Source organism: Lagopus leucura, unplaced genomic scaffold (genome assembly GCF_019238085.1).
Source record: "Lagopus leucura isolate 7727_CA_CO unplaced genomic scaffold, USGS_WTPT01 Super-Scaffold_100004, whole genome shotgun sequence".
NCBI lineage: Eukaryota > Metazoa > Chordata > Aves > Galliformes > Phasianidae > Lagopus > Lagopus leucura.
The window spans coordinates 55,283,930-55,304,841 of record NW_024962264.1 but is presented as its reverse complement, the minus strand read 5'-3'; the positions used below and the strand labels follow the sequence as shown (position 1 = coordinate 55,304,841).

The following is a 20,912-nucleotide window of genomic DNA, read 5'->3' as shown; positions in this document are numbered from 1 at the left end:
AGACCACTAGGATGCCTGGCTGTTTTAAAAAGACTTTATTTGCCTTGGCTTCTGCAATAAGTTTTGCATCTTTTATCTTGATTGTTGTTGCAATGGGGACCCCGAAGTGGATGACCGGGAAGATCCTGTGCAAAACAGGAGCTGAATTAGTCAATGCCACAGATCCAGAGCTGGTCAAGTTCATTGGAGAAATTTACTATGGACTCTTTCGAGGCGGCAAAATACGTCAGTGTGGGCTGGGCGGGCGACGCTCCAAATTCTCAGGTAAGTGCAGTTGTAGTTGAATCCCTAACTTGGATGTCTATAGTTCAACTCTAAAGGCACTCAGTTTTGTTTGCAGAGCTTGCAGCATGCAATTCATTATTATTAAACTGGCTTTCTTGTGTTCTGTATGGTTTGGGATTTGGGTGGGTATGTAAACCCTCTACCATTTCACGCTAGTTTTTTTTCTCTGGTTATGTTCCATAATCCTGGAATCAAGAAACAAAACCCCTAGGGCTCAATTGAGGGCTTCCCTTTAGTCTTGAAAAGTGAGTGAAAGTTACTGCTTGTGTTCCAGGCTGAGCTATAGAAGGAAGTACATTCAAGGTGACCCTGTAAGTCACACTATCCCCTTAACTGAAGCTTTCCTCTGATGAGTGTTGCTCTTTAGTATTTCTGTGCCTTCTCTAATGTTTCCTTCTTTGTTGAGCTCCTCACTTTCTTTGTGTGCCTGTGGTATTTTTTTCCTTTTAAGAAGTGGAGATGTATTTAGCTGTCCACGCTAATGCATTTCTCCATCTGTCCCAATGCAGACATTTTCCATTGCAGATCCTCCTAACTTTGTTAACATGTTTTAGAAGTTTGTAACTTCTTTTCTGGTAACTCTGAAGACAAAACATCATTGCTGAATGTGGATTAGTCACATTTCAGTAACCAAAGCGACTGGCAAGTAGGAAAGCAGGGCAAAGTTGTTCTTGCTGTGCTTAGCTGCTGTTTCTTTGCAAGACATACAGAAATACAGTCCCATTTCTGTCTCTCTATCTGCAGCAGTAACACAAAATGATAAAAAAAAAAAAGGTAGCCAATACCCTTTTCAATCTTTCTCCAACTTTCTGTACTCATTAGTATACTTCCTGATTAATTACAGTGTAAGCTGAGAGGAAGGCCTAGCATTCCACCATCACTATGGAGTGTATTGATACATATCTGGAGGATGTGATCCTATCCTTCTCGGACAAACAAAGCTCTCACTTATGCTAATAAGAATTTTCCCAGTTAGAACTATAAAATTGGGTCATTAACTGCAGTGGACACAGCTATGTGGCTAGGAAAACAAATGTGCAAGAGATTTTCCCTTTTAAATACTTTAATAGCTCTATAAAGGTTGAAAACTTTGCAGCACTGGCATCAAAATCGTGGTAGTCCTACAGAGCTGTTAGACTCACCTCCTCCCGGGGGTGTTTCCATTCGCACTGCGTCATCTTTATGAGACCCATGTGGTTTTTCTGGAAGTCCTAAGGCACATAAATTAGTGTGAGATGTTTTGACATCTGAATCGAGCCCTGGGAACGAGCTGGGGAAGCAGACATTTGTCTGTGTGCATGGCAGCCACAGCTGGAATGTGTCAGCAGCCCTCACGGCAATGTTCTTCCTGAAGATTCTTTCTTCTTTATTAAACCAGGCTTACTGCTCATGGATTTGGAAGAGAAGCAAAAGAATCCTTACAACTACCCTGATGCTGGTTTATAATAAAGCTAAATACTTTGCTTTTTTACTGCCAGGTTTTTTTCCTGTGAGAAAGTAAGCCAGTTTCTGGCTTCTTATTTCACAGAATCACAGAATTATGTTGTGAAACCAAGAAGGGAATTTGGAATCTGAAACCTGTGGAATTAGGAAATTCAGAGTAGATTTCACTGGAGCCCGTAGGAAGAGAGAGAAAGAAGAATCACATGAAAAAATAAATTAGGCAGGAGCAACACTTTTTCAGGCAGCAAAGAACTGGATAAGGAAACTGGGACTTCTGGACTTCTAAGGGATGAAATTAAAAGCATGGGACAGAAATGGGAGACTGGAAAAGAGGAGTTTGGAGCAAAAAATGAAGGTTATTTAAACATTAACTAAACAAGTTAAATAAAACAGTACTTAACCCTGAATCCCTACTCACAGGTCCTCTGTGAAGGATTTTTCCTGTGGCAGAATATATCCTGTTTGTCTGAACAGTGAGAAATAAAGCATAATGAACTATGGTTAGGGTAACCACCCTTCTTTAAAAATAGCCTTGTTTAGGTATAATTTGAGTTTGTTGTATGAGCATAGTGTGCTGTTTTTATTGTTGTCAAGAAAAATTACACGCTGAATAGATTATTTTTTTCTTGCCAGTTTTCCCACATATGGTGAAGAAACTGAATACAGGCCTGCATGTGATGATAATAATGTTCCTTTGTGTGGCCATTTCCTTTTGTCTGGTCAGTTTTGGATTCTGCATCCTTAACGCAATAAAAGTTCCTTACCGTGCTATTAAGGGTCCGACAGGAATATGCCTTTGGAATTTCCTTGCAGGTAAAATAATTTACCAGTATTTTTCATCAGGTCACATTTGTTAAAAAAAAAATAAAAATGTTAACAGCAAAACTCCACTTGCTTTACTAAATATCTCCTTGACTTAAATATTTGTGAATAAAATGAAGTTGCAGTTAACTCTCATCTACCGAAACAGATGTGTCAGATGGCATTTCAGCTTATTGTACCTAGTCAGCTTATTACAGGAGCTGCAAATGTTGGTCTTTGCAATCACTGATAAAGGGACTTTGTTGCAAACACTGGTATAATGCTTGGCCAAACAATAAAGGCTAAGCACTTTGAAGATGTTTAAGCCATGCCCAAGTCTACCTCATTTTGCTCACTTTTGTATTTACTAAGTCTCTCTGAAGCACAACCAAAACGTTTTGACAGCAATGGTGAATGCTTCTTTTGTTTTGTTGCAGGTGGATTCGTAGCTCTTGCAGTCACTGGCTTTATGGCAGCTGTAAAACTTCACCGTCTCACAGAAAGGATTGCCAATTTTCGGGAAAATGTCTTTCAATTTGTTATCTTAGAAGAACAGTTTGAAGATTGCTTTTGGATTTGTGTGGCGAGCGCCACGGCACATGCAGTGAATTTGCTGCTAATACCCATTAGTTGTATCAATTTCCCTAAAATTAAGACTAAAACAGAAGAGGCAAATGTTACAGCTGAAGATATCATGTACTAATAAATCTACGTAAGATTTCTTTGGTGAAGAGAACTGGCATTCAGAAATGGCTTCTTGGCTTTTCTGCTTCTGGCTTGGATGGAGAGTTTTGGTTTAGACGTGAGTAAAGATGCCTGGTGTGCAATTCTGCAGTATTTTTTTAAGGTCAGTCTACAGCACCAGCAATTAGCACACATGGGAAAGTAGGATGAACAAATGCTACAAACATTATTGTCAAAAATGAGCTGTATGTGCAATATATGCTGCTGACAGTTTTGATAAAACTTACATTTTAAATACTTTAGAAAAATAAGGTGAAGAGTAATTTCACCTAAACCAAATGTCTTCTTTTGTTTAGAAAGAAAATACGTTCACAGAATCACACAGAATCACAGAATCACCCGGGTTGGAAGGGACCTCAAGGATCATGTAGTTCCAACCCCCCTGCCTAGCAGGGCCACCAAACATACACATTCAGATCAGGTTGCCCAGGACCCCGTCCAACCTGGCCTTAAACACGTCCAAGGACAGGGCATCCACAACCTCCCTGGGCAGCCCGTTCCAGGGCCTAACCACTCTCCTAGTAAAGAACTTCCTCCTAACATCCAACCTAAATCTTCCCTCCTTCAACTTGGATCCATGTTCAAGCATAAACCTTTGAAAACATAGGATAATTACAGAACAAAAAGACTGGATGTTTGCAATTGCCTTCTCAGAATTATCTGGAAATATTTAAGAGAGCCATCAAGGACATATTTGATGATGGTAAACTGATTTGAAGAAGGAGACCTCACTATCTGTGGGGCTAAACTTAGGGGGGAGCACAGGCTAAGACTGTGTGATAGTGTTTAAAAATAGAGATTTCATCAAACTCCACAATGTAAAGAAGTGAGAAGAGTAAAGTTTATGGGATGCTGGTAGGCTACGAATAAACGACTAGCTGCATGATGAAGGTTTCAATGCAAGTTCAGGAAGTAAAGTAAATAGAATCTAAGTAACAGTGCTTTTAGATAATCTGAAAAGTGTAACGTTAGTGGTCTTCAACCCGCTTCTGTCTGAAATCAAGCAAAATAAATATATGATGAAAGAGGACAAAAATGAATAAAAATGGTTACGTGGATGGAAGGCACCGGGAAGTACCCTAGTTCTGACAAGCATATAAGCAGCTCTTGCACCACAAATAATTAATATTTCTCTGAAAAGAACATACCATTAAACATGTCCTTTTTCCCCCTTTAATTACTGTAGTGAACATATACTACCTTTTTAGCAATAGGAACTACAGATAACTTATGAATTTCTTTGAATGAATGAAAGAAGATATTATCTAAGTTAATGTCAATGAATTATTTTGTAGTCAGTTGTGTGACTCCACTCTTGTGACAAGTTCTTTGTAAAAAATAGTGACGTTTGTAGGATTCAAAGTGTTTTTAAAACATCTCAAGATATTAAAAAAAAACAAATTATTTTTTCATTTGAAAACAACTCTTCACAAAAATAGTATTGTAAGGGTCATTTTCAGTAGTGCCTAACACTGTGTTTTATGTACCCAAATAACTAGTTTCATCACTGAATTGTGCAGAACCCTCAGTAAAGCAAGTTACCAGAATAAGCTGATACTGAACATTTTTGCTGACTAAGCTGCTTATGTAGATATTTAAATGAAGATAACTCAGCTTAAGTCAATGAGTTTAACATCTCTGACCCAGATACTTACTGTCCTCCCTCTTTTTACTATGTTTACATCTAAAGACCAATGAAAAAGCTGTCTTATGAAGAAAATTCTACTTTCAGTTGGTGTTTTTATAAAATACGTTTTGCTAGTGTACACAGCAGACTCAAGCCACTGAATGCTGCAGCAGTTTATGTGCATGTTCTGTGGGAGGTAAGAAATTAAAACGATTCAATTAATCTTCAGCACATACTCAGCATGACTAGCAGGCATTTGGAAAGGCAATATCACAGCTTCAAAGGAAATGTCATAAGCCAAAGTCAATCTATAGCTGTACTAAGCAGTCTCTCTGTTACTGTGTGCTATACCATCTCTGGTTTTGGCCCTACAAGGTCAGCAGGATTATGAGAGAACTTTGTGCACCTGCTGTTGCAACAGGTATTTATAATCTCTTCACTGCAGTGTTAGCCATCCTTTTTTTTAGGAGCACAATAAATAAATAAATAGGCAGTTTCAAAGTTTTGGTAAGTCTGAAGCACTTCCTATAATTCTAGCATAAAGAGGACCCGATAAAGTAGAAAAAAAAAAAGATTCCTAATTTATACCACATACTTCAGTGTTCTCATTTCAGTGGTGTTTTCATCCAGCTCTACAGTAAGTCACAACTGCAGGAGGATGGTGCCATACCCTGTTCATGGGGAGGCAGCAGGTTAACCCCTTCTGTGATGGTGCCTTTGGTGCTAACTGCACAGTGCTTCTGTGGTACCACCACCTTCCCCCCCCCCCCAGAAAATTCAGATTGGCTCTGAAATGCAAGATCTTGAACTGACAGATAACTGAGCAAACAGAAAATGAAATACTTGTTATTTGTAAACGTTCCATGCACATATAATTCAGAAGTAGTTGTTATACAAAAATAATTATATTGTAACCTGTAACTTAGCCTCTACTAAATGTAATTCTCTCTAGGAAGTGAAAAGGAAGCAGATTAAGAGGTGCACTGTGCTGAAAGATAACTTTGGCAATGCTTTTCAGTAGTAGGAGTGTGTATGTACTCCCAGACATTTTTCTTATTGCCAGTGGAATATCTAATGCCCCAAGGGTTCCTCAACAGTTATCATTTAAACTGTTACTGAATAAGAGCCATGGGACTACTTACTTGGATAATGGCAAGATTGCTGGACTGTTGAACTGGACTCCTTAGCAGGTTGCAGTAGCTGTGAAAGAACCAAGAGAGAGCGCTGTGTAAGAAAAGGACAGCTGTGTTGACCAGCTTTTGAATCTTGTTTTGAATCTACTCAACAGTGGAGCATGCTGTGCAGTAATAGTCCAAAAGATGTCTGACACCACATCTATGAAATATTTCTGAATCTTACTGTGGGATGTTACAGCTGCCTGAGCTGAATGATGAAATAGCATTACCGTCCAATTACTGCTGGTGAGAAAACAGTATTTTCAGTTCTCTTAGAGTGAACAGAAGTATTACTTTGCATGAATCAAACTGAATTGAACATAAACAAGGCTAAATTAACATTTCAGCTGCACAGGTTGTCACAGTTAAGAACAGCTGAGACATACTGATGGGAAAATACATAGAATGTTTGCCCTTTTGTTCCCTGTTGGGGAAAAAAATGGTTAAATGCAATCACACATAGTTAAGCTGTATAATTACAAAGCACTCCTTAAGATTAGCAACAGCCAGTGTTACCACTGCTTTCCCTTTTACATCCTAAAACAGTTTCAGAAAAGCTGGAACTTGATATATAAAGAATGATTTACATCAGCAACACCTATTAGCTACACTTCAAATAGAGATGTCCCTAATCACATGCATACTCAACATGTGGAAATGAAGGCTTCTTTGGGGGGACTTTTTACTCTGGAAGATTTGAAACCCCAAGTGGGTAAATTTATGAGGTTATCTGCCATTTGTGAAGTATTCGTCCAGAACTCCAAAGAGGTAACACATCAAATCCTGTTCTTCCATACAATTAAAGACTACTTCAAATGCTCTGAAAACATTCATATCCCTGCAGAGTATGGAGATGCTCCATGAAGGTGGTAGGGAAGCTAAGGGGCCATTCCTCAAAGAACAAAGAAACTATTGTTTGTTTATAAGAACCTCTCCAAAATAAACAAAGATAACAACTAACTCCTGCTTTGATTCTTTATTACTGTTCTGATTTAACATTAAAAATGGACGCAATTTCCATCAGTTATTTTCTGAGTGACATTGCCTTACTAAGGCTCTCACTTACCAATGATACTGCATATCAGCAAACCCCAACACTTTCCATGTGGTGATTTTGCTAGATAAACATACATCTACTTCTAGCTGAATTTTTCTGACATAACCACTTTTTTTTTTTTTTTATCTGTGCAGCTCGTTGTTTTTGGGTGGGGGGTAGGATTGGGGTTGCATTTTGTTGTTGTTTAATTCAGGGATTATAGCTGCTTTCTCTCAGAACCTAATAAACTCATGCTGAGATGTCATCACAGAATCATCTGAATTGGAAGGGAACCTTACAGGCCATCTAATCCAAGTGCCCCGCACTGAACAGGGACACCTGCAGCTGCATCAGGTTGCTCAGAGCCCTGTCCATCCCAACCTGGTGTATGTGTAGGGATGGCGCAGGACCAGCTCTCTGGGTGACCTGTGCCAGTGCCTCACCACCCTCATCATAACAAACTTCTTCCTTATATCCAACCTAAATCTCGCCTCTTTTAGTTTGCAACCATTTGCTCTATCACAACAGACCGTGCTAAAGAATCTGTCCTTTCTTACAGAACCCCTTCAGATATTGAAAGGTTGCATTCAGGTCTCCCTGGAGCCTCCTGTTCTCCAGGCTGAACAGCCCCAGCTCTCAGCCTGTCCTCATAGGAGAGGTGTTCCAGCCCTTGGACCATTTCTGTGGCCCTCTGGATGCACACCAACAACTCCATGTCTCTCTTGTACTGAGAACTCCAACCTAGATGCAGCACTGCAGGTGATGTCTCAGCAGCACAGAGTATTGGGACAGTATCGCCTTCCTCGCCTCGCTGGCCACAATTCTTTTTATGCAGCCCAGGATACGGTTGGCTTTCTGGGCTACAAGGGCACATCGCCGGTTTACGCCCAGCCTGAGCACGCAGCCTTCTAATACAAGCAACCCTGCTCGTCGTGGCCTAACGTCCCCGCGCGGTCCCGGCCTCGCAGCAAAGCTCGCTCTCAGAGCCCCGCCTCCCGCTCCCCGCCCTCCGGCCCGGCCCCGCTCGGCGCGGGCTGATGAGACGCGCGGTGCGCCGGGATCAGCCGTCGGCCCGCCGCGCGGGGCTGCGTGCCATGCTGCTGCCGTGGGTGCGGCGGGCGGACGCGTGCCGCCTGGCCCGGGTTCTGCCCTTGGCGTGCAGCTGCTCGCAGCGGAGTGCCCTGCCGCGGGGCTACAGCCAGGGGGCGGGCGGGAAGGTGAGGGGCGAGAGAGAGCCGCGCTGCTCGGGGATCCTGGCTGAGATCCACGTTTGGGGGCCCGAGAAGGAAAAGCTCTGTGTGCTTGTAAATTACAAATCGGAAGTATTTTCGTTAGTAGGGACGCAAAGCGGTCGTTCCTTTATTACGCTGTATCTGTGGCGGTTCATCCTGCTCGACCGGCGTCGCTCTGCACTACAGCGTCCGTCCCAATCTCTTGCCAGCACTAACGCGTGCTCTTCCGCAGGCCCTGCTGCTGGGAGCCTACGCGAGCGAGCGGGAGGGCGGCGGCGCCCAGCTCAGCGCGGCGGGGGACGCGTTCGACGGCCGCGTGTCCGGGAGGCTGCGCGAGCTGCTGGCCGCGTGAGTGCTGCGTGCCGCGCTGGGGGAGGTGGAAGCGCCTGTAAACGCCCGCAAGAGCGGGGCGGTGTGCTTGGTCCTTGTTAGCGTTTAAACACGTAACCCTTCGCAGGCCGCGCGGCTTGGAGGGAAGCTCCTGGGGAAGAGATGCGAACTATCTGTGGGGGCTGCTCTTTGTCGGGATGAGCCGGCGCAGTGTGCGGCGCTGTGTGGCTGTGGGTTGAACGCAGCAGCTTAACTTTGTTACCGTACGGACCTGTTCACTGGAAGAAGCTTCTTGTGTTCTAGATGCGGTGCCCCTCTGAAGAAAGGCAAAGCACGCATATTCCATGGTTTGCATCAGGTACGGGCAGTGCGTTTTCATATGTGTATTTCTGATGTGTGAGATTTGCCCTTATGGCTTACTTTAAGCTTGGTTCATTGGTGTGCATCACAGATATGACATATCACCCGCTTCAAGGTGTGCTTTTGGTGCCATTTGAGAGGTCCCAGCACATCTAATGCCTTTGCACGGAGCTAACGAATACGATTTGTGACTTGCCGGAGTGCTGCTAGGCAGCCGCTAGGTGTCCCCGTGTGAGTAATTGCATCGCATGTTAGGGCTATGTACAGATTTTAAACAAATCAGGTTGTAGGAATTATTGCCTGTCACCTGTAAGTTACCATGTGCACAACAGACGAGTGATGTACCCAGCTAAAAGGCTGTCATGTATTCGTGGAAGACCCCTGGAAGGTCCCAAGGCTTAGGCTTTGAAGAGACTTTTTTAGATTGAATGTACTACTGAGCTAAAATGGTTGCACTTAGGCAGCTCACATCGGGCCTCTGTTCTGCAGCAAAAGCTGGATTTGTTTTTAAGACTTTTAGACTTTCTCGTAGAAGTATCTTTTGCTGTATGGTGAGCATAAAGCCATATCTGCTACAACAATTAAGTGTAAACAGTGCCCAACTGTTTGGATCCCTGTGGCAAATGACTGAGAGTGGAAGACAGCGTTACCACACTTTTTAAGAAGAAAATCTGTAACAAAGAGAATGTATTTTAATGCCGTTTGGCTTGATTTGGGAAGTGTAGTCTTTGTAACAACCCTGTGCTGTGGCTGTAACAATGAGGAATCCATTTGTGTGTTGACTTTGTGTAGGACTTTCCAAGCGTGGTTGTAGTTGGTTTGGGTAAGAAGAATGCTGGAATAAATGACCAAGAAAACTGGAATGAAGACAAAGAAAATATCCGTGCAGCTGTTGCAGGTTAACTTTTCTAATTTTCTTAAGCCTTTCATCTAGAGAAGTCTTTTAATGGTGCCGCATATTCCATCATAACCACGTAAGTTATGAGCTGAGACAAGAGGTCAGTCGCACGCATATGACTGCTCTCTGTCCCAAGAGCTAGACCAGACTGTCTCACTAGCTGCCATGTTATACTGTTCATAAAAGCGTGGATAAACTATTTTGTGAGAAAAGAACAGTTACAGAGCCTAAGCAAAAACTAAATCACAGCAAATATCTGATACCTATACTCATAGTCCATAACACTCCAGAATAATGGAGACTTTCTTTGATATGGGCCAAGCTTAAAGGAATCAGAAGTTTAGGGCCCAATTGTTGGAATTTATCAAGTTACATTTTTCATCGCGATTTGTCAATACGTGGTAATCAGCATTTAAAATTGTTTTACTACATGTTCATTTCAGTTAATTTATTTATGAACTTAGGTATCATAAGTAAACTTTTTTCCTTGAGGTGTTACATAGATCGTATCAGACACCTGTTTTGCTTTTCTGTGCAATATGACCTACTCATCCTGTACTGTATTTTTCAGTTGGTTGTAGACAGATCCAAGACCTGGAAATCCCCTGTGTTGAAGTGGACCCTTGTGGAGATGCTCAAGCAGCAGCAGAAGGTGCTGTCCTTGGATTGCATGAATACAATGAGCTGAAGCAAAAAAAGAAACCTGTAGTTACTCCTCAGCTTCATGGAAGGTGATGGCAAAAGGAAAAGTTGCTTGTATATTTATCCATTTGTCTATTTCTTAAATTATGTATGCTTGTTCATGAGAAAAATGAAACTGAAAGAACAGGCCCAGCAGCAATCTCTCTCTTATCTCCTCCTAATCCTTTGAATTTCCTTAATTATTTTACACTCCAGGTATATTAGTGGTGTTTGTTCCATACATTTTGTTAGTATGCCATGTTCTGAGGCTAAGGGTAAATAAATTCTGCTTCATATAAAAGAAGGGCAAGGATAAAAATAAAAGCAAAAATTACTTGAAACATGGTTCTGATGTAAAAGGATTTGCACTGGTATTGCATACCAAAATTGTGGAGCAGAGTTATCCCAAACTCTGTAAATGAATAAATCCTTTTGATAATCAGGAAATGCTGACTGAGACCAGACCACAGATACGTTTTGCATAGTTCACTTGTTATATTTGCATTCACAGAATAAAATGCAAGGAGAAAAGCTTGGCTTCTAAGTAGATCTCACTGTTGCTTGAGAGGAGAAAGCAGACATTCCCATTTCCTATGCAGTCAGCTCTGTCTTTTGCTAGTGAAATTCTTGAGTGCAATGTGAGATGAGATCCAAATTCTACTCTTATCATGCAACCGTACTTCAGCAATGTGAAAAACAGAATTGAAGGCTTTATGTGGTAAATGAAAACTTTCATAACATGATTACAAATTTTGGAAGGCATATAAACCTTACGTTTAAGGATTTAATTCCAGAATAGTAAGGATTAGGAAAAGACCAAATGTATTAGGCAGTTTCACCCCTGCCTGCTCTAGGATTCTTCTAGCTTTCTGTGAAGCACTTGAAGCAGAGATGAGAACTAGACTAGATACACCATGGATCTCGCCCAGAATTCCTCATAGTCATGGTAATGGAACATTCTTAATTGCCTTAAATTAATGCTGATGTACTTTCAAGAAGGAGAGAACAAATGAACGCTGACATCTTTTTTTAAAGGTTGATGATCATGATCGTTACACACTGTTTTGTCTCTTTAGTGCTGGAAGTGAAGCCTGGCAGAAAGGTGTTATCTATGCGGAGGGTCAGAATCTCGCTCGGTACCTTATGGAGGCTCCAGCTAATTATATAACTCCAATCAAATTTGCTGAATATATTGAACAGAAGCTTGGAAATTTTGCTAGCAATGTGAAGGTCCATATAAGGTAAAATCCCTTGACACTGCTTTTCTATTGAGTAAAAAAAACCTTCCATGTTACTGAAATTAGTAGCATGCTCTCATTTTCATTCTGCTATCTCAAATAACAAAAGCACGTGAAGTCTTTGTTGAAAAGGCCTAAAGGTGCCCAGACTGCAGGCTGCTCTCAGAATTAGGTGAGCAGAGTAAGCAGATACTGTGACACAGCAAAATGATTAACTGCCAATTAGTCATGCTGTCAGTTATCTGCTTAATTGACACAAGGGCTGTGAAGGAGGAAGCCTGGTGAAGAATCAGTGAATAAATTACAGATACCAGATCCTTTTTACACCTCTTTTGTTCCCAATAGTTATATATACCTTTCTTTTTCTTGTTTATTTGGATGTGGTAATTAAATATCCTTTATTGCTTTTTTTTGTTTGTTTGCTTTTTGGTTTTTAAAACGTTGAGATAGGGCCCTAAAAGCCTTTGCAATTGAATTTGCACAGCTAATGCTTCTTGTCCCTGAATTTCTAGTTACTGGCCTTCAGCAGAAATGGCTGGTTGCATTAATAAGCGCTGGAGGGTGTTCTGGTGAAAGGGAAAATACTGAGGGAAATCAACTGTACACATAGTATCTGTTCTGATGGGAGAAAGCAAAAAAGGAAGGGGATGCAACACTGTTACTTCGTGTGTCTTCAAAGACACAGCCTGATAGGCAAGTTGAAATATAACGTTTCTCATGCAGAAAGTACAGATCTGGTCTTCTTTGAAAATAAAAAACCAAACAGTAACTTTGAGGCAGGACTTTTCTGTTTCACAAAAGGAATAACAGTGGGATTTAAATGATGGTTTCCAGTGTAACTAAAATTGAATTAATTGTGCACAAGCCTTCGAGAATCATAGTCTGTCAAAAAGAAACAAAAGCTCCTTGGTCAGCATCCCATTAAAAAAAAAATATATATATTTCTGTTCCAGGCCAGAGTCTTGGATAGCAACACAGCAGATGGGAGCATTCCTGAGTGTAGCCAAGGGTTCAGCTGAACCTCCCATCTTTCTGGAGATTCACTATTCAGGAGGTGCTAATGCAAATGACTCTCCCTTGGTATTTGTAGGAAAAGGAGTTACGTTTGACAGGTACGTATGGTGATATTCTAATGGTTTGGGGACAAGGAGAAACTATGCTTTAGTTATTAAAGGGTGGAGCTCAGATGGACTGTGCGTAACTCAGACAAGAGATGTGCACTTCAAACTGTAATCCTGTAAAACACAGAGGTGAAGCCTTGCTTGTACCTTCCTACTAGTTCTGTTGAATGCAAAGATGCTTTTTCTTTTCCCAGCACATCTTTCAATGCTGTTCCAGTGAACCCACTCTATGTAGCAGATTATGCTGCATTTCCCAGGAATAAAACAAGCTTCAGTGACTGAACAGTGTAAAACTGATGTGCTTTTGGCTTGTGAGGGAAAATGAAATCCAGGGGAAAGAAACAAAACTTTTTGTCTTTTTTTAATCTGAGTAAACCGTGGGATGAAGAATTCACATACTTCACATTGCAGTCTGCCCCTGGACACGTAGATCACATTTAAGCCAAGTAGAAACAGTTGGTTCTTTGCAGCAGGTTCTCATGTGGGACAGAAAAAGCAGTTACACATACTGAAGAATTTATCAGTCTGTTCTCCTTCCATATGCTTGACTTTACCAAATCTACTATTCTTCTTTTGTACTCTATTATGAAGACTGCAGAGTGCATGAGAACTGGTTTGTTAGTCCACTGCAGATTACCTGAATTCTTATGGTGCAGAGGAAGTAATTTAGGTGTATTTTAGCTGAAAACCAGTCTACTTGGGTGTTGTAAGAAGAAACCACAGTCTAGTATTTACTGATTTTTTATTTTTATTTTTATTTTTTTTTTTTTTCCCCATGCTAAAACACAGTGATGGACAGAGTGCTTGTGTTTACTAATGTATGTAACGTCTAACATCTCCAAGCTGGATAACATTTATTCTGTTATTTCAGTGGTGGCATTTCACTGAAGCCATCATCGGGTATGGATGCGATGAGAGCAGATATGGGAGGGGCTGCAACGGTGTGTTCAGCCATTGTGACAGCAGCAGCTTTAAATCTGCCTCTTAACATAATTGGTAAGTGTGAGAATCTGAAAGCTTTCACTCTACAAGATTCTCTGTAGACAAAGTCATTTTCTATATCAGCAGTGATAACTTTTAAGACACTGCCTTACAGAAATGTCACAGGCTCTTACAGGCCTGCTTCTCTCATTCCCTACCTCAGCCTCTCTTCTGTTTTCACTTGCTTATCAAAAATCCTTACCTTTGCATGAATAATGCAAGGCAGAATTAAAAAAAAAAAATAAAAATTAAGGCATGATTTTTAGAACTTAGAAGAGGGACAGGGGCACCTCTCCTGTGAAGAAAGGTTGAGGGAACTGAGCTTGTTTAGCTTGGAGAAGGGAAGGCTCTGGGGAGATGTCACTGCAGCCTTCCAGTACTCGAAGGGAGCATGTAAACAGGAGGGGGAATGGCTGTTTATGAGGGTGGGTAGTGATAGGAAAAGGGGGAATGGTTTTAAACTGAGACAGGAGAGGTTTAGGTCAGACATTAGGAGGAATTTTTTCACACACAGGGTGGTGATGCACTGGAACAGGTTGCCCAAGGAGGTTGTGGATGCTGCATCCCTGGAGGCATTCAAGGCCAGGCTGGATGTGGCTCTGGGCAGCCTGCTCTGGTGGTTGGTGACCCTGCACAGAGCAGGGGGTTGAAACTCAATGACCACTATGGTCCTTTTCAACCCAGGCCATCCTATGATTCTGTGACTTGGTTGTTAATAAACCTGTTTTTAGTGGGTTTTGTCCTGATGCTTTGTTACAAGAAGGAATTTGGATACCTATAAAAGCCATTAGAAATGAAAAGGAGTTAGCTGAGCTACCTCTGTTTGCCAAAGCTGAGGAGGATGGTGCATCAGCTTTTTCCTTCGGAGCATGTCTCAGCAGAAATTTTAAAACAACAGAATAAGCTTTCTGATACTAGTTTGTAGTTATGAACAGTGGTTATTGCTTCTGCAGAAATGCTGTACAGTTAGAATTAAATCAGTTGATTCAGGAATTGTTAGAAAAACCATTCCCTGATGAGATGTAGTCCGTTCTAGGTTAAGTTTTACGTTTGAAAACTGTAGCTTCCAGGTAATATTTTAGTTGCTGACGTGCTTCAACCAGTAGAGGGCAGCGAAGCACACATCCTCACAAGATTCATGCTTACAAGTATCCCAAGGGAAGTAGTAAGCAAAAATCCGCGGAGCAGAAATCTGTGTACTTAACTCCAGTGAATAGCAGCAGTTTGCAGTTCTCTCAATGCTTCATGCTTTGGGCAGGACACAGGAGGAGGTTCTCCCTGGGAATGGGGGCTGTCTTTCATCTCACTGTCCCATTCACTGTTTTCACATCTACTGAGAGCTCGTGTTTGCTCTTATGGTTGGCATTCTATGGCGATTCCTTGGACCCCTTTTGACATTACACAACGAGGAGAGCTTGAACAGCTCAGAGTTCAGAAGTCTGATGTTCAGAAAGAAATAACTCCCTTTATATGTTACTAGTTCTTCATATATGGAAGAGATAAGGTAGTACCTCTTGACAGAAGCTTCGGTGAATTTTAAAGCTCTTCTGCTTTTGCTTGCCTGAGTATATGAAGTGGAAGTAAATCCTAGTGGTAAAATGGTGTAGGGGAAAAAAAGCTCTGGTGCAACATGCAGAGAAATCCCACTGATTGAAAATCAGACCATGTGACTTTCAGTGACCAGGAAAATGCAGATATTGAGCAATTCAAGGTGAAAATCCTACTGCTTTATTAAGTTTGTTGTTTGTTTCCTAACTACTTTTTTTAATCTCTTTTGAGAAAGATTCTAGTAATGCACTTTTTTTTTCTCTCTGAGGTTTGGCACCCCTCTGTGAAAACATGCCCAGTGGTAAGGCAAACAAGCCTGGGGATGTCGTTAGAGCCAAGAATGGAAAAACAATCCAGGTATGCCTATGAAACTTGGATTTTTGAGTACTCTGAGTGAATTGGTTCAATCGGTTGCATGACTGTAGTCAGAGGATATGCAATGCAAATGTAAGTTATTTACAAATGTATGTTATTAATTAGGAATTGCAATCACAGGCTTTTTTCAAACATATTTAAACATATTTGAAGAGGTTAGACATATTCTACAAATCCCTAATAAAAACTGGAAAGTATGGTAACAATGAACATGCCAGAAAATATTGTCAGCTCAAGAGGCTGCAACAATGCTTATAAACATGGGCTCTCAGAATGAGAAACACAACTTGCTTCTGGCACACCTTTGAGGACAGTCACCTGCTGTCTGGAGTAAGATGTAAGTGTACTAGTTCCCTGTTGATATAATTAAGGTCTTTACCATGTCAGCTGCTCTGTACAAGCAGAACATCATAAGATCTGTCAATTGAAAGCACACTGCCATACTATTATTTCATATTTAATCCAAGCTATACTAATTCAATATATTAAATGGTGCAGAAAGTTACTGTGCAGTAGACTGCTGACTTTGTACAGAAGAAGATGGTTTACTCAATATTTCTGTCTGGATTTCTGTGATTCAAGTTTTGACCTTGAGGTTCTCTCTGCAGTACTGAGTTTGGTGGCATTCAGCTTGGAGGGAGAAGACTGCATGCATATTCCTCCTGCAAGGAGAACTCTAGAAGAAATAGCTAGTGGGTCAGAGCGCATGCAATTGATCTTGCAGATTTCATTATAAGCTTTCTCTGAAAGGAGAAAGATGCATGGGCTACTGATTTTATTTTCTTCTTTAGAGGAAAAAAAGTTTCAAGATTCAAAGACAAAGCAGTTTCACAAGGAAGCACTTCCTGGCACACATCTGTGCATTCTTGTGGATCCCTCTCCTTCACAGTTTCTATGAGCCATATTTCTCTGAGTAAATTTTGATTAATTTCCTTGGGCTTGTGACACTGTAGTCACAATCTGACAGCTGTTTAAGAGAATGTGTGAAAAATAAGTCGGTTAATGGGGTGTTTTCAGTAGTTAATCTCTTTTTATTGATTTTTTTTTTCCACCTGGAGGTTGATAACACAGATGCAGAAGGAAGACTGCTATTAGCTGATGCTCTCTGTTATGCCCACAATTTTAATGCAAGGGCTATTGTGAATGCTGCAACATTAACAGGTAAGCAGTCACCCTTCCCTGCTTCATTTTGGAAGCCAACTTCTTGTTATTCTCATATTAAATATTCTCATATTAAATGGTCTGTGAATTTGTTGTACTATGCATACAAAGACAGCCTGAAGCTGAAAGCAGGTGAGATGACTTGGCATGCTGCAGGACAAGAGCTTGCACAAATTCTGTTCTAACAACTTGTACAGCTGCAGCATGTCTCCAAGACTGGGGGTATTGGCATGCATGGAGCACAGTAAGCAATGTAGATGAAGTTGGGCCTGGCCCAGCTGAGCTGGAAAGGGTAAGTCCAGGAGGACTTAGGCAGACTTGAATGTTTCTGCACAAAGTTTTCCCATGCTTCTGTTTCTGGCTGAGCTTAATAGTAGATTGCAGGCAATTATGTCACTCAACATCTTGCCTAAGCACATTCAACCCCCAGAGATGGCTATGTGGTGCAGAGATACTGGTGAAGCTGTGGAAAACTTTGCTAGTTCTGGCACTAGCCATGCTGAAGCCAAAACAGCTTCTTTGTGAACAGCCTCCTGGGTGCCTGCGTTCTGACCTACGCAGCACCACTTCTTCCATTACCTGAGCTATCTCAATCTCCATGATCCTACCTAATAGGAGAATCAATACCATCTTCTCAAGAAGTCACTTCAGTGAAACATCACAGAATGGCCAGGGTTGGAAGGGATTTCAAGGATCATGAAGCTCCAACCCCCCTGCCACATGCAGGGCCACCAACCTCCCCATTTTATACTAGACCAGGCTGCCCAGGGCCCCATCCAACCTGGCCTTGAACACCTCCAGGGACGGGGCATCCACAGCCTCTCTGGGCAGCCTGTTCCAGCACCTCACCACTCTCTCTGTAAAGAACTTCCCCCTAAAACATCTCTTATTTCATGTGCGTTTTGCATAGTCGCAAACATAAAATGTTCTGTTTCTTCTCAATAATTATATGCGAATGGAGTTATAATTTTAAACGTAAAAATTAGCACTGTGTATGCATCTCATGAACTGCAGCAACAACCTATCATAGCTACAGTCACTTCAGGTATGACAGATTGTTGCTGAAATGTGAGCAAATATGGAAGAACAGATCAAATAAGAGTCCACTGTTTTGCTTAATAAACAAGCTGAGAAAAAATAATCACCTCTCTCTGCTTTAAATCATGTTCCTCAAGCTTAACATGTTCAAATGTTTGGAAAATGTTTATAGAGAGAAGCAATGTTGATTTTAAGATGGTTGACTTGTGTAAAAGTATTTCCATGATAGGAGAAATGGGCTTCTCCCACTGCAGGCTGCGTATTGTTTGGGATCCTTTGGCAGCAGGCAGGAAGGAGGACAGCTCCTGCAGAAATTTCTGACACTGAGTATTTTGCTTTTTAAATCTCCCTGGGATTGAGTGCCTGAAATAGCATCAGCGTTAGAGAAGCAGACCTGTGACAACCAAAAAGTAACTGTGTATGCGATCTCTCTGCTTTAGGCGTGGTTTATTATTTTGATGTGATTACTGTCATTTAAATTAAATTTGTGTATGCTGTGCAACAACCGCTGTGGGTGAAGTTCACAGAAGGAAAAGTACCAGATAGAAAATTGGATGAGTTCATAAACTTGAAAAAGTCTGATTTTCTATGTAGAAATTGTAAACATTTAGTGGTGTGGTTTTTTGTTTTTTTTTTTTAATTTTATTTTGAGAAAAGACTTATTGCTGAATGCATTAGATTAGGTATATTACTATTAAGCTGAAAACAGTCAAATTTCATGAGATCTGGAATGTAATTTTCATCAATTCTTGTCCTATTAGTTTAGCCTTTAAGCAACTTTAATTTTTTTTTTTTTTTTTTTTAATGAGGGAAAGTGCACTAAAATCTGTAGGTCTTGTGGACTTCAGAAATCGTTGGTAGTGAGAATTAGAAAAGGAAGTACTGTGAGGAGTCTGTACGCAGGGTAATAACTCCAAAGTCTAACTAATGTAACTGCAAAGTCCACCTTTGCACTCGTTGTATAAATTTCAAGCTGTCTTTCTATAGGTGCCATGGATGTTGCATTGGGGTCTGCTGCAACTGGAGTGTTCACAAATTCATCTTGGCTTTGGAATCACCTTTATGAGGTAGGCCATCAGCATTATTATCAAATGATAATTTTGTTAATAGCTGCTGTTACTAAAAAATTAGTGACTTTCTTTAAAGAAAGTCTTACCTGATACAAATCTAATTGTTACTGTATTTGAAATCTCGTAGGAATGTGTTAGTATTGTATTTAATTGAAAAATACATAATTAAGACCCTTAATTGCTGCCTCCTGGATTTATATCACACAGCACAAAGCATGCATCGTGATTTTGAGTGGTGTTGGCACCCTTTGACAACATACTGCACGTGTAGAAGCTCTGGATTATTGACAGTGATTAGATTTTGTTAAAAAGGTAATTGGTATTGTTAAAAGCCAGACCAAAAGAGACATTCACACCTTGCAAGTGCCTGAGGTGTGATGGACATGGGGAGTCTCTGAAGGGAAGGATCTGTGAAAATGTATATTACCAGGAAAATATGTTAATAGGGGAGAGAAGTATTCTTTATATTTTGCTTTTTGATTACCACCACCAAAATAGGATTCAGTTTTGTTTGCAGTGTATTTCCAAATAGCTGACATTATTTTGGACCATAGAAAATTTTACAGAGTGGTCAAAGTTAGAAAAGGATAAAAATGCACAATGCTGGTGCTTATAAATGCAGTTTAAAAACAGGAGGGAGAGGAAAAAAACAGCAACCCACTCACACAAAAATGAGCAGTGAACTTTGCCCAGTGTCACCTTTTCTTTTTCAGGCCAGCATCGTGACAGGAGACCGAGTGTGGAGAATGCCTCTTTTTGAACATTACACAAAACAAGTAACAGACTGCCCTCTCGCAGACCTGAGTAACATTGGGAAGTACAGCAGGTAACGCTGCACCATCTCTCGCACCCTGTCCTCGCAGCCTGCAGCCCAGCGCTTGGGCTGGCGGTGTTGCTTTAGAAACGATCCCTCTTTCTGCTTCCTGCAGAGCTGGAGGAGCGTGCACGGCTGCTGCCTTCCTGAAGGAGTTTGTGACGGCCCCTCACTGGGCTCACCTGGACATTGCTGGTGTGATGGCCAACAAGGACGAGGTGCCATACCTGCGGAAGGGCATGGCTGGGCGCCCCACCAGGACGCTCGTGGAGTTTGCGGCTCGGTTAAGCCAAGACAGTCACAGTCCCAAATAAAATGCTTAAACGTTCATTCTAAAATCATCCGCTCTGCCTTAAGGAAAAAAAAATGCAGTCTGGGTAAGTGAGGGCCCCAGACATACTTTCACAGAAGTGATGAACTGCACATTTTATAAATCAAGAACATCTCACTTGTGAGACTTTTCTTCCTCTGTTATACAGCTTTAAAGTAAAAATACGCTGCTGGACCTACCTGAGGTATTTAATACCAGACTGTGACCATGGGAAATACTGTATGTATGAAGCAAGCACAGTTCTTGTAAACAATAAATCTTGCACAGTGTGTTTTGATTAAGAGAGAACTGATGGGGGGGGAGGGGGAAGTGGAGCTGTGCGTGTTGGGGGTGCCCTCACCTGTGGTTGTGCTCCTGTGAGCTGTGGCAATGCTTGCAGAACCAGCGGTGCGTCACGCAGACTGGGCGTGATGTAGGATAGCGGTTTTGGTTTCGAGAACGGGGGAGGTGCCGTCAGGGAGGAAACCAAAACTCAAACGCGAAAAGTGGCGAAAAACCCTCCGCTTACCTGTGGACCTGGGGAAGGCAGGGATGGGGGCGCGGACTCCCGCCGTGCAGGCCCGCCTGCCGCCTTCGCTTTCTCCCGTCTCCGCCTGGGTCCGAGGAACGCCCCTGAGGAGCCG

The 20,912-nt window shown here is 41.6% G+C and overlaps 2 protein-coding genes and 1 long non-coding RNA gene across 4 annotated transcripts; 2 read left to right on the top strand and 1 right to left on the bottom strand.

Moving 5' to 3' along the window:
• Positions 1-11: 11 nt before the first annotated feature.
• CLRN2 (clarin 2) lies at positions 12-3,232 on the top strand. The gene is made up of 3 exons (XM_042871757.1): positions 12-264; positions 2,362-2,541; positions 2,967-3,232. Exons 1-3 carry the CDS (start codon positions 12-14, stop codon positions 3,230-3,232), a joined length of 699 nt encoding a protein of 232 aa, XP_042727691.1.
• On the bottom strand, positions 1,432-20,881 carry LOC122180221. Its single transcript, XR_006178952.1, has 3 exons — positions 20,798-20,881; positions 6,043-6,100; positions 1,432-1,496 (listed from the first exon to the last, which is right to left on the bottom strand). It is a non-coding gene; the product is annotated as an uncharacterized LOC122180221 (long non-coding RNA).
• LAP3 (leucine aminopeptidase 3) lies at positions 8,199-20,560 on the top strand. Of its 2 annotated transcripts, XR_006178951.1 has the most exons (14): positions 8,199-8,328; positions 8,576-8,691; positions 8,977-9,031; positions 9,826-9,931; positions 10,503-10,662; positions 11,689-11,853; positions 12,804-12,962; positions 13,843-13,967; positions 15,769-15,857; positions 16,934-17,036; positions 19,062-19,141; positions 19,858-19,970; positions 20,074-20,335; positions 20,438-20,560. XR_006178951.1 is itself a non-coding variant. In XM_042871756.1 (13 exons), exons 1-13 carry the CDS (start codon positions 8,206-8,208, stop codon positions 20,270-20,272), a joined length of 1,593 nt encoding a protein of 530 aa, XP_042727690.1. In that variant the 5' UTR covers positions 8,199-8,205; the 3' UTR covers positions 20,273-20,560. The 2 variants fall into 2 exon arrangements, 1 of the variants encoding a protein (XP_042727690.1); XM_042871756.1 differs by having other exon boundaries at positions 20,074-20,560.
• Positions 20,882-20,912: the final 31 nt, after the last annotated feature.

Coding starts and splice junctions, on each gene's coding strand:
- CLRN2 (XM_042871757.1), top strand. CDS start 12: ATGCCTGGCTGTTTTAAAAAGACTTTATTTGCCTTGGCTTCTGCAATA. Junction 265..2,361: donor GCGACGCTCCAAATTCTCAG/GTAAGTGCAGTT, acceptor TTTTCTTGCCAG/TTTTCCCACATATGGTGAAG. Junction 2,542..2,966: donor CCTTTGGAATTTCCTTGCAG/GTAAAATAATTT, acceptor GTTTTGTTGCAG/GTGGATTCGTAGCTCTTGCA.
- LAP3 (XM_042871756.1), top strand. CDS start 8,206: ATGCTGCTGCCGTGGGTGCGGCGGGCGGACGCGTGCCGCCTGGCCCGG. Junction 8,329..8,575: donor GCCAGGGGGCGGGCGGGAAG/GTGAGGGGCGAG, acceptor GCTCTTCCGCAG/GCCCTGCTGCTGGGAGCCTA. Junction 17,037..19,061: donor GAATGCTGCAACATTAACAG/GTAAGCAGTCAC, acceptor GTCTTTCTATAG/GTGCCATGGATGTTGCATTG.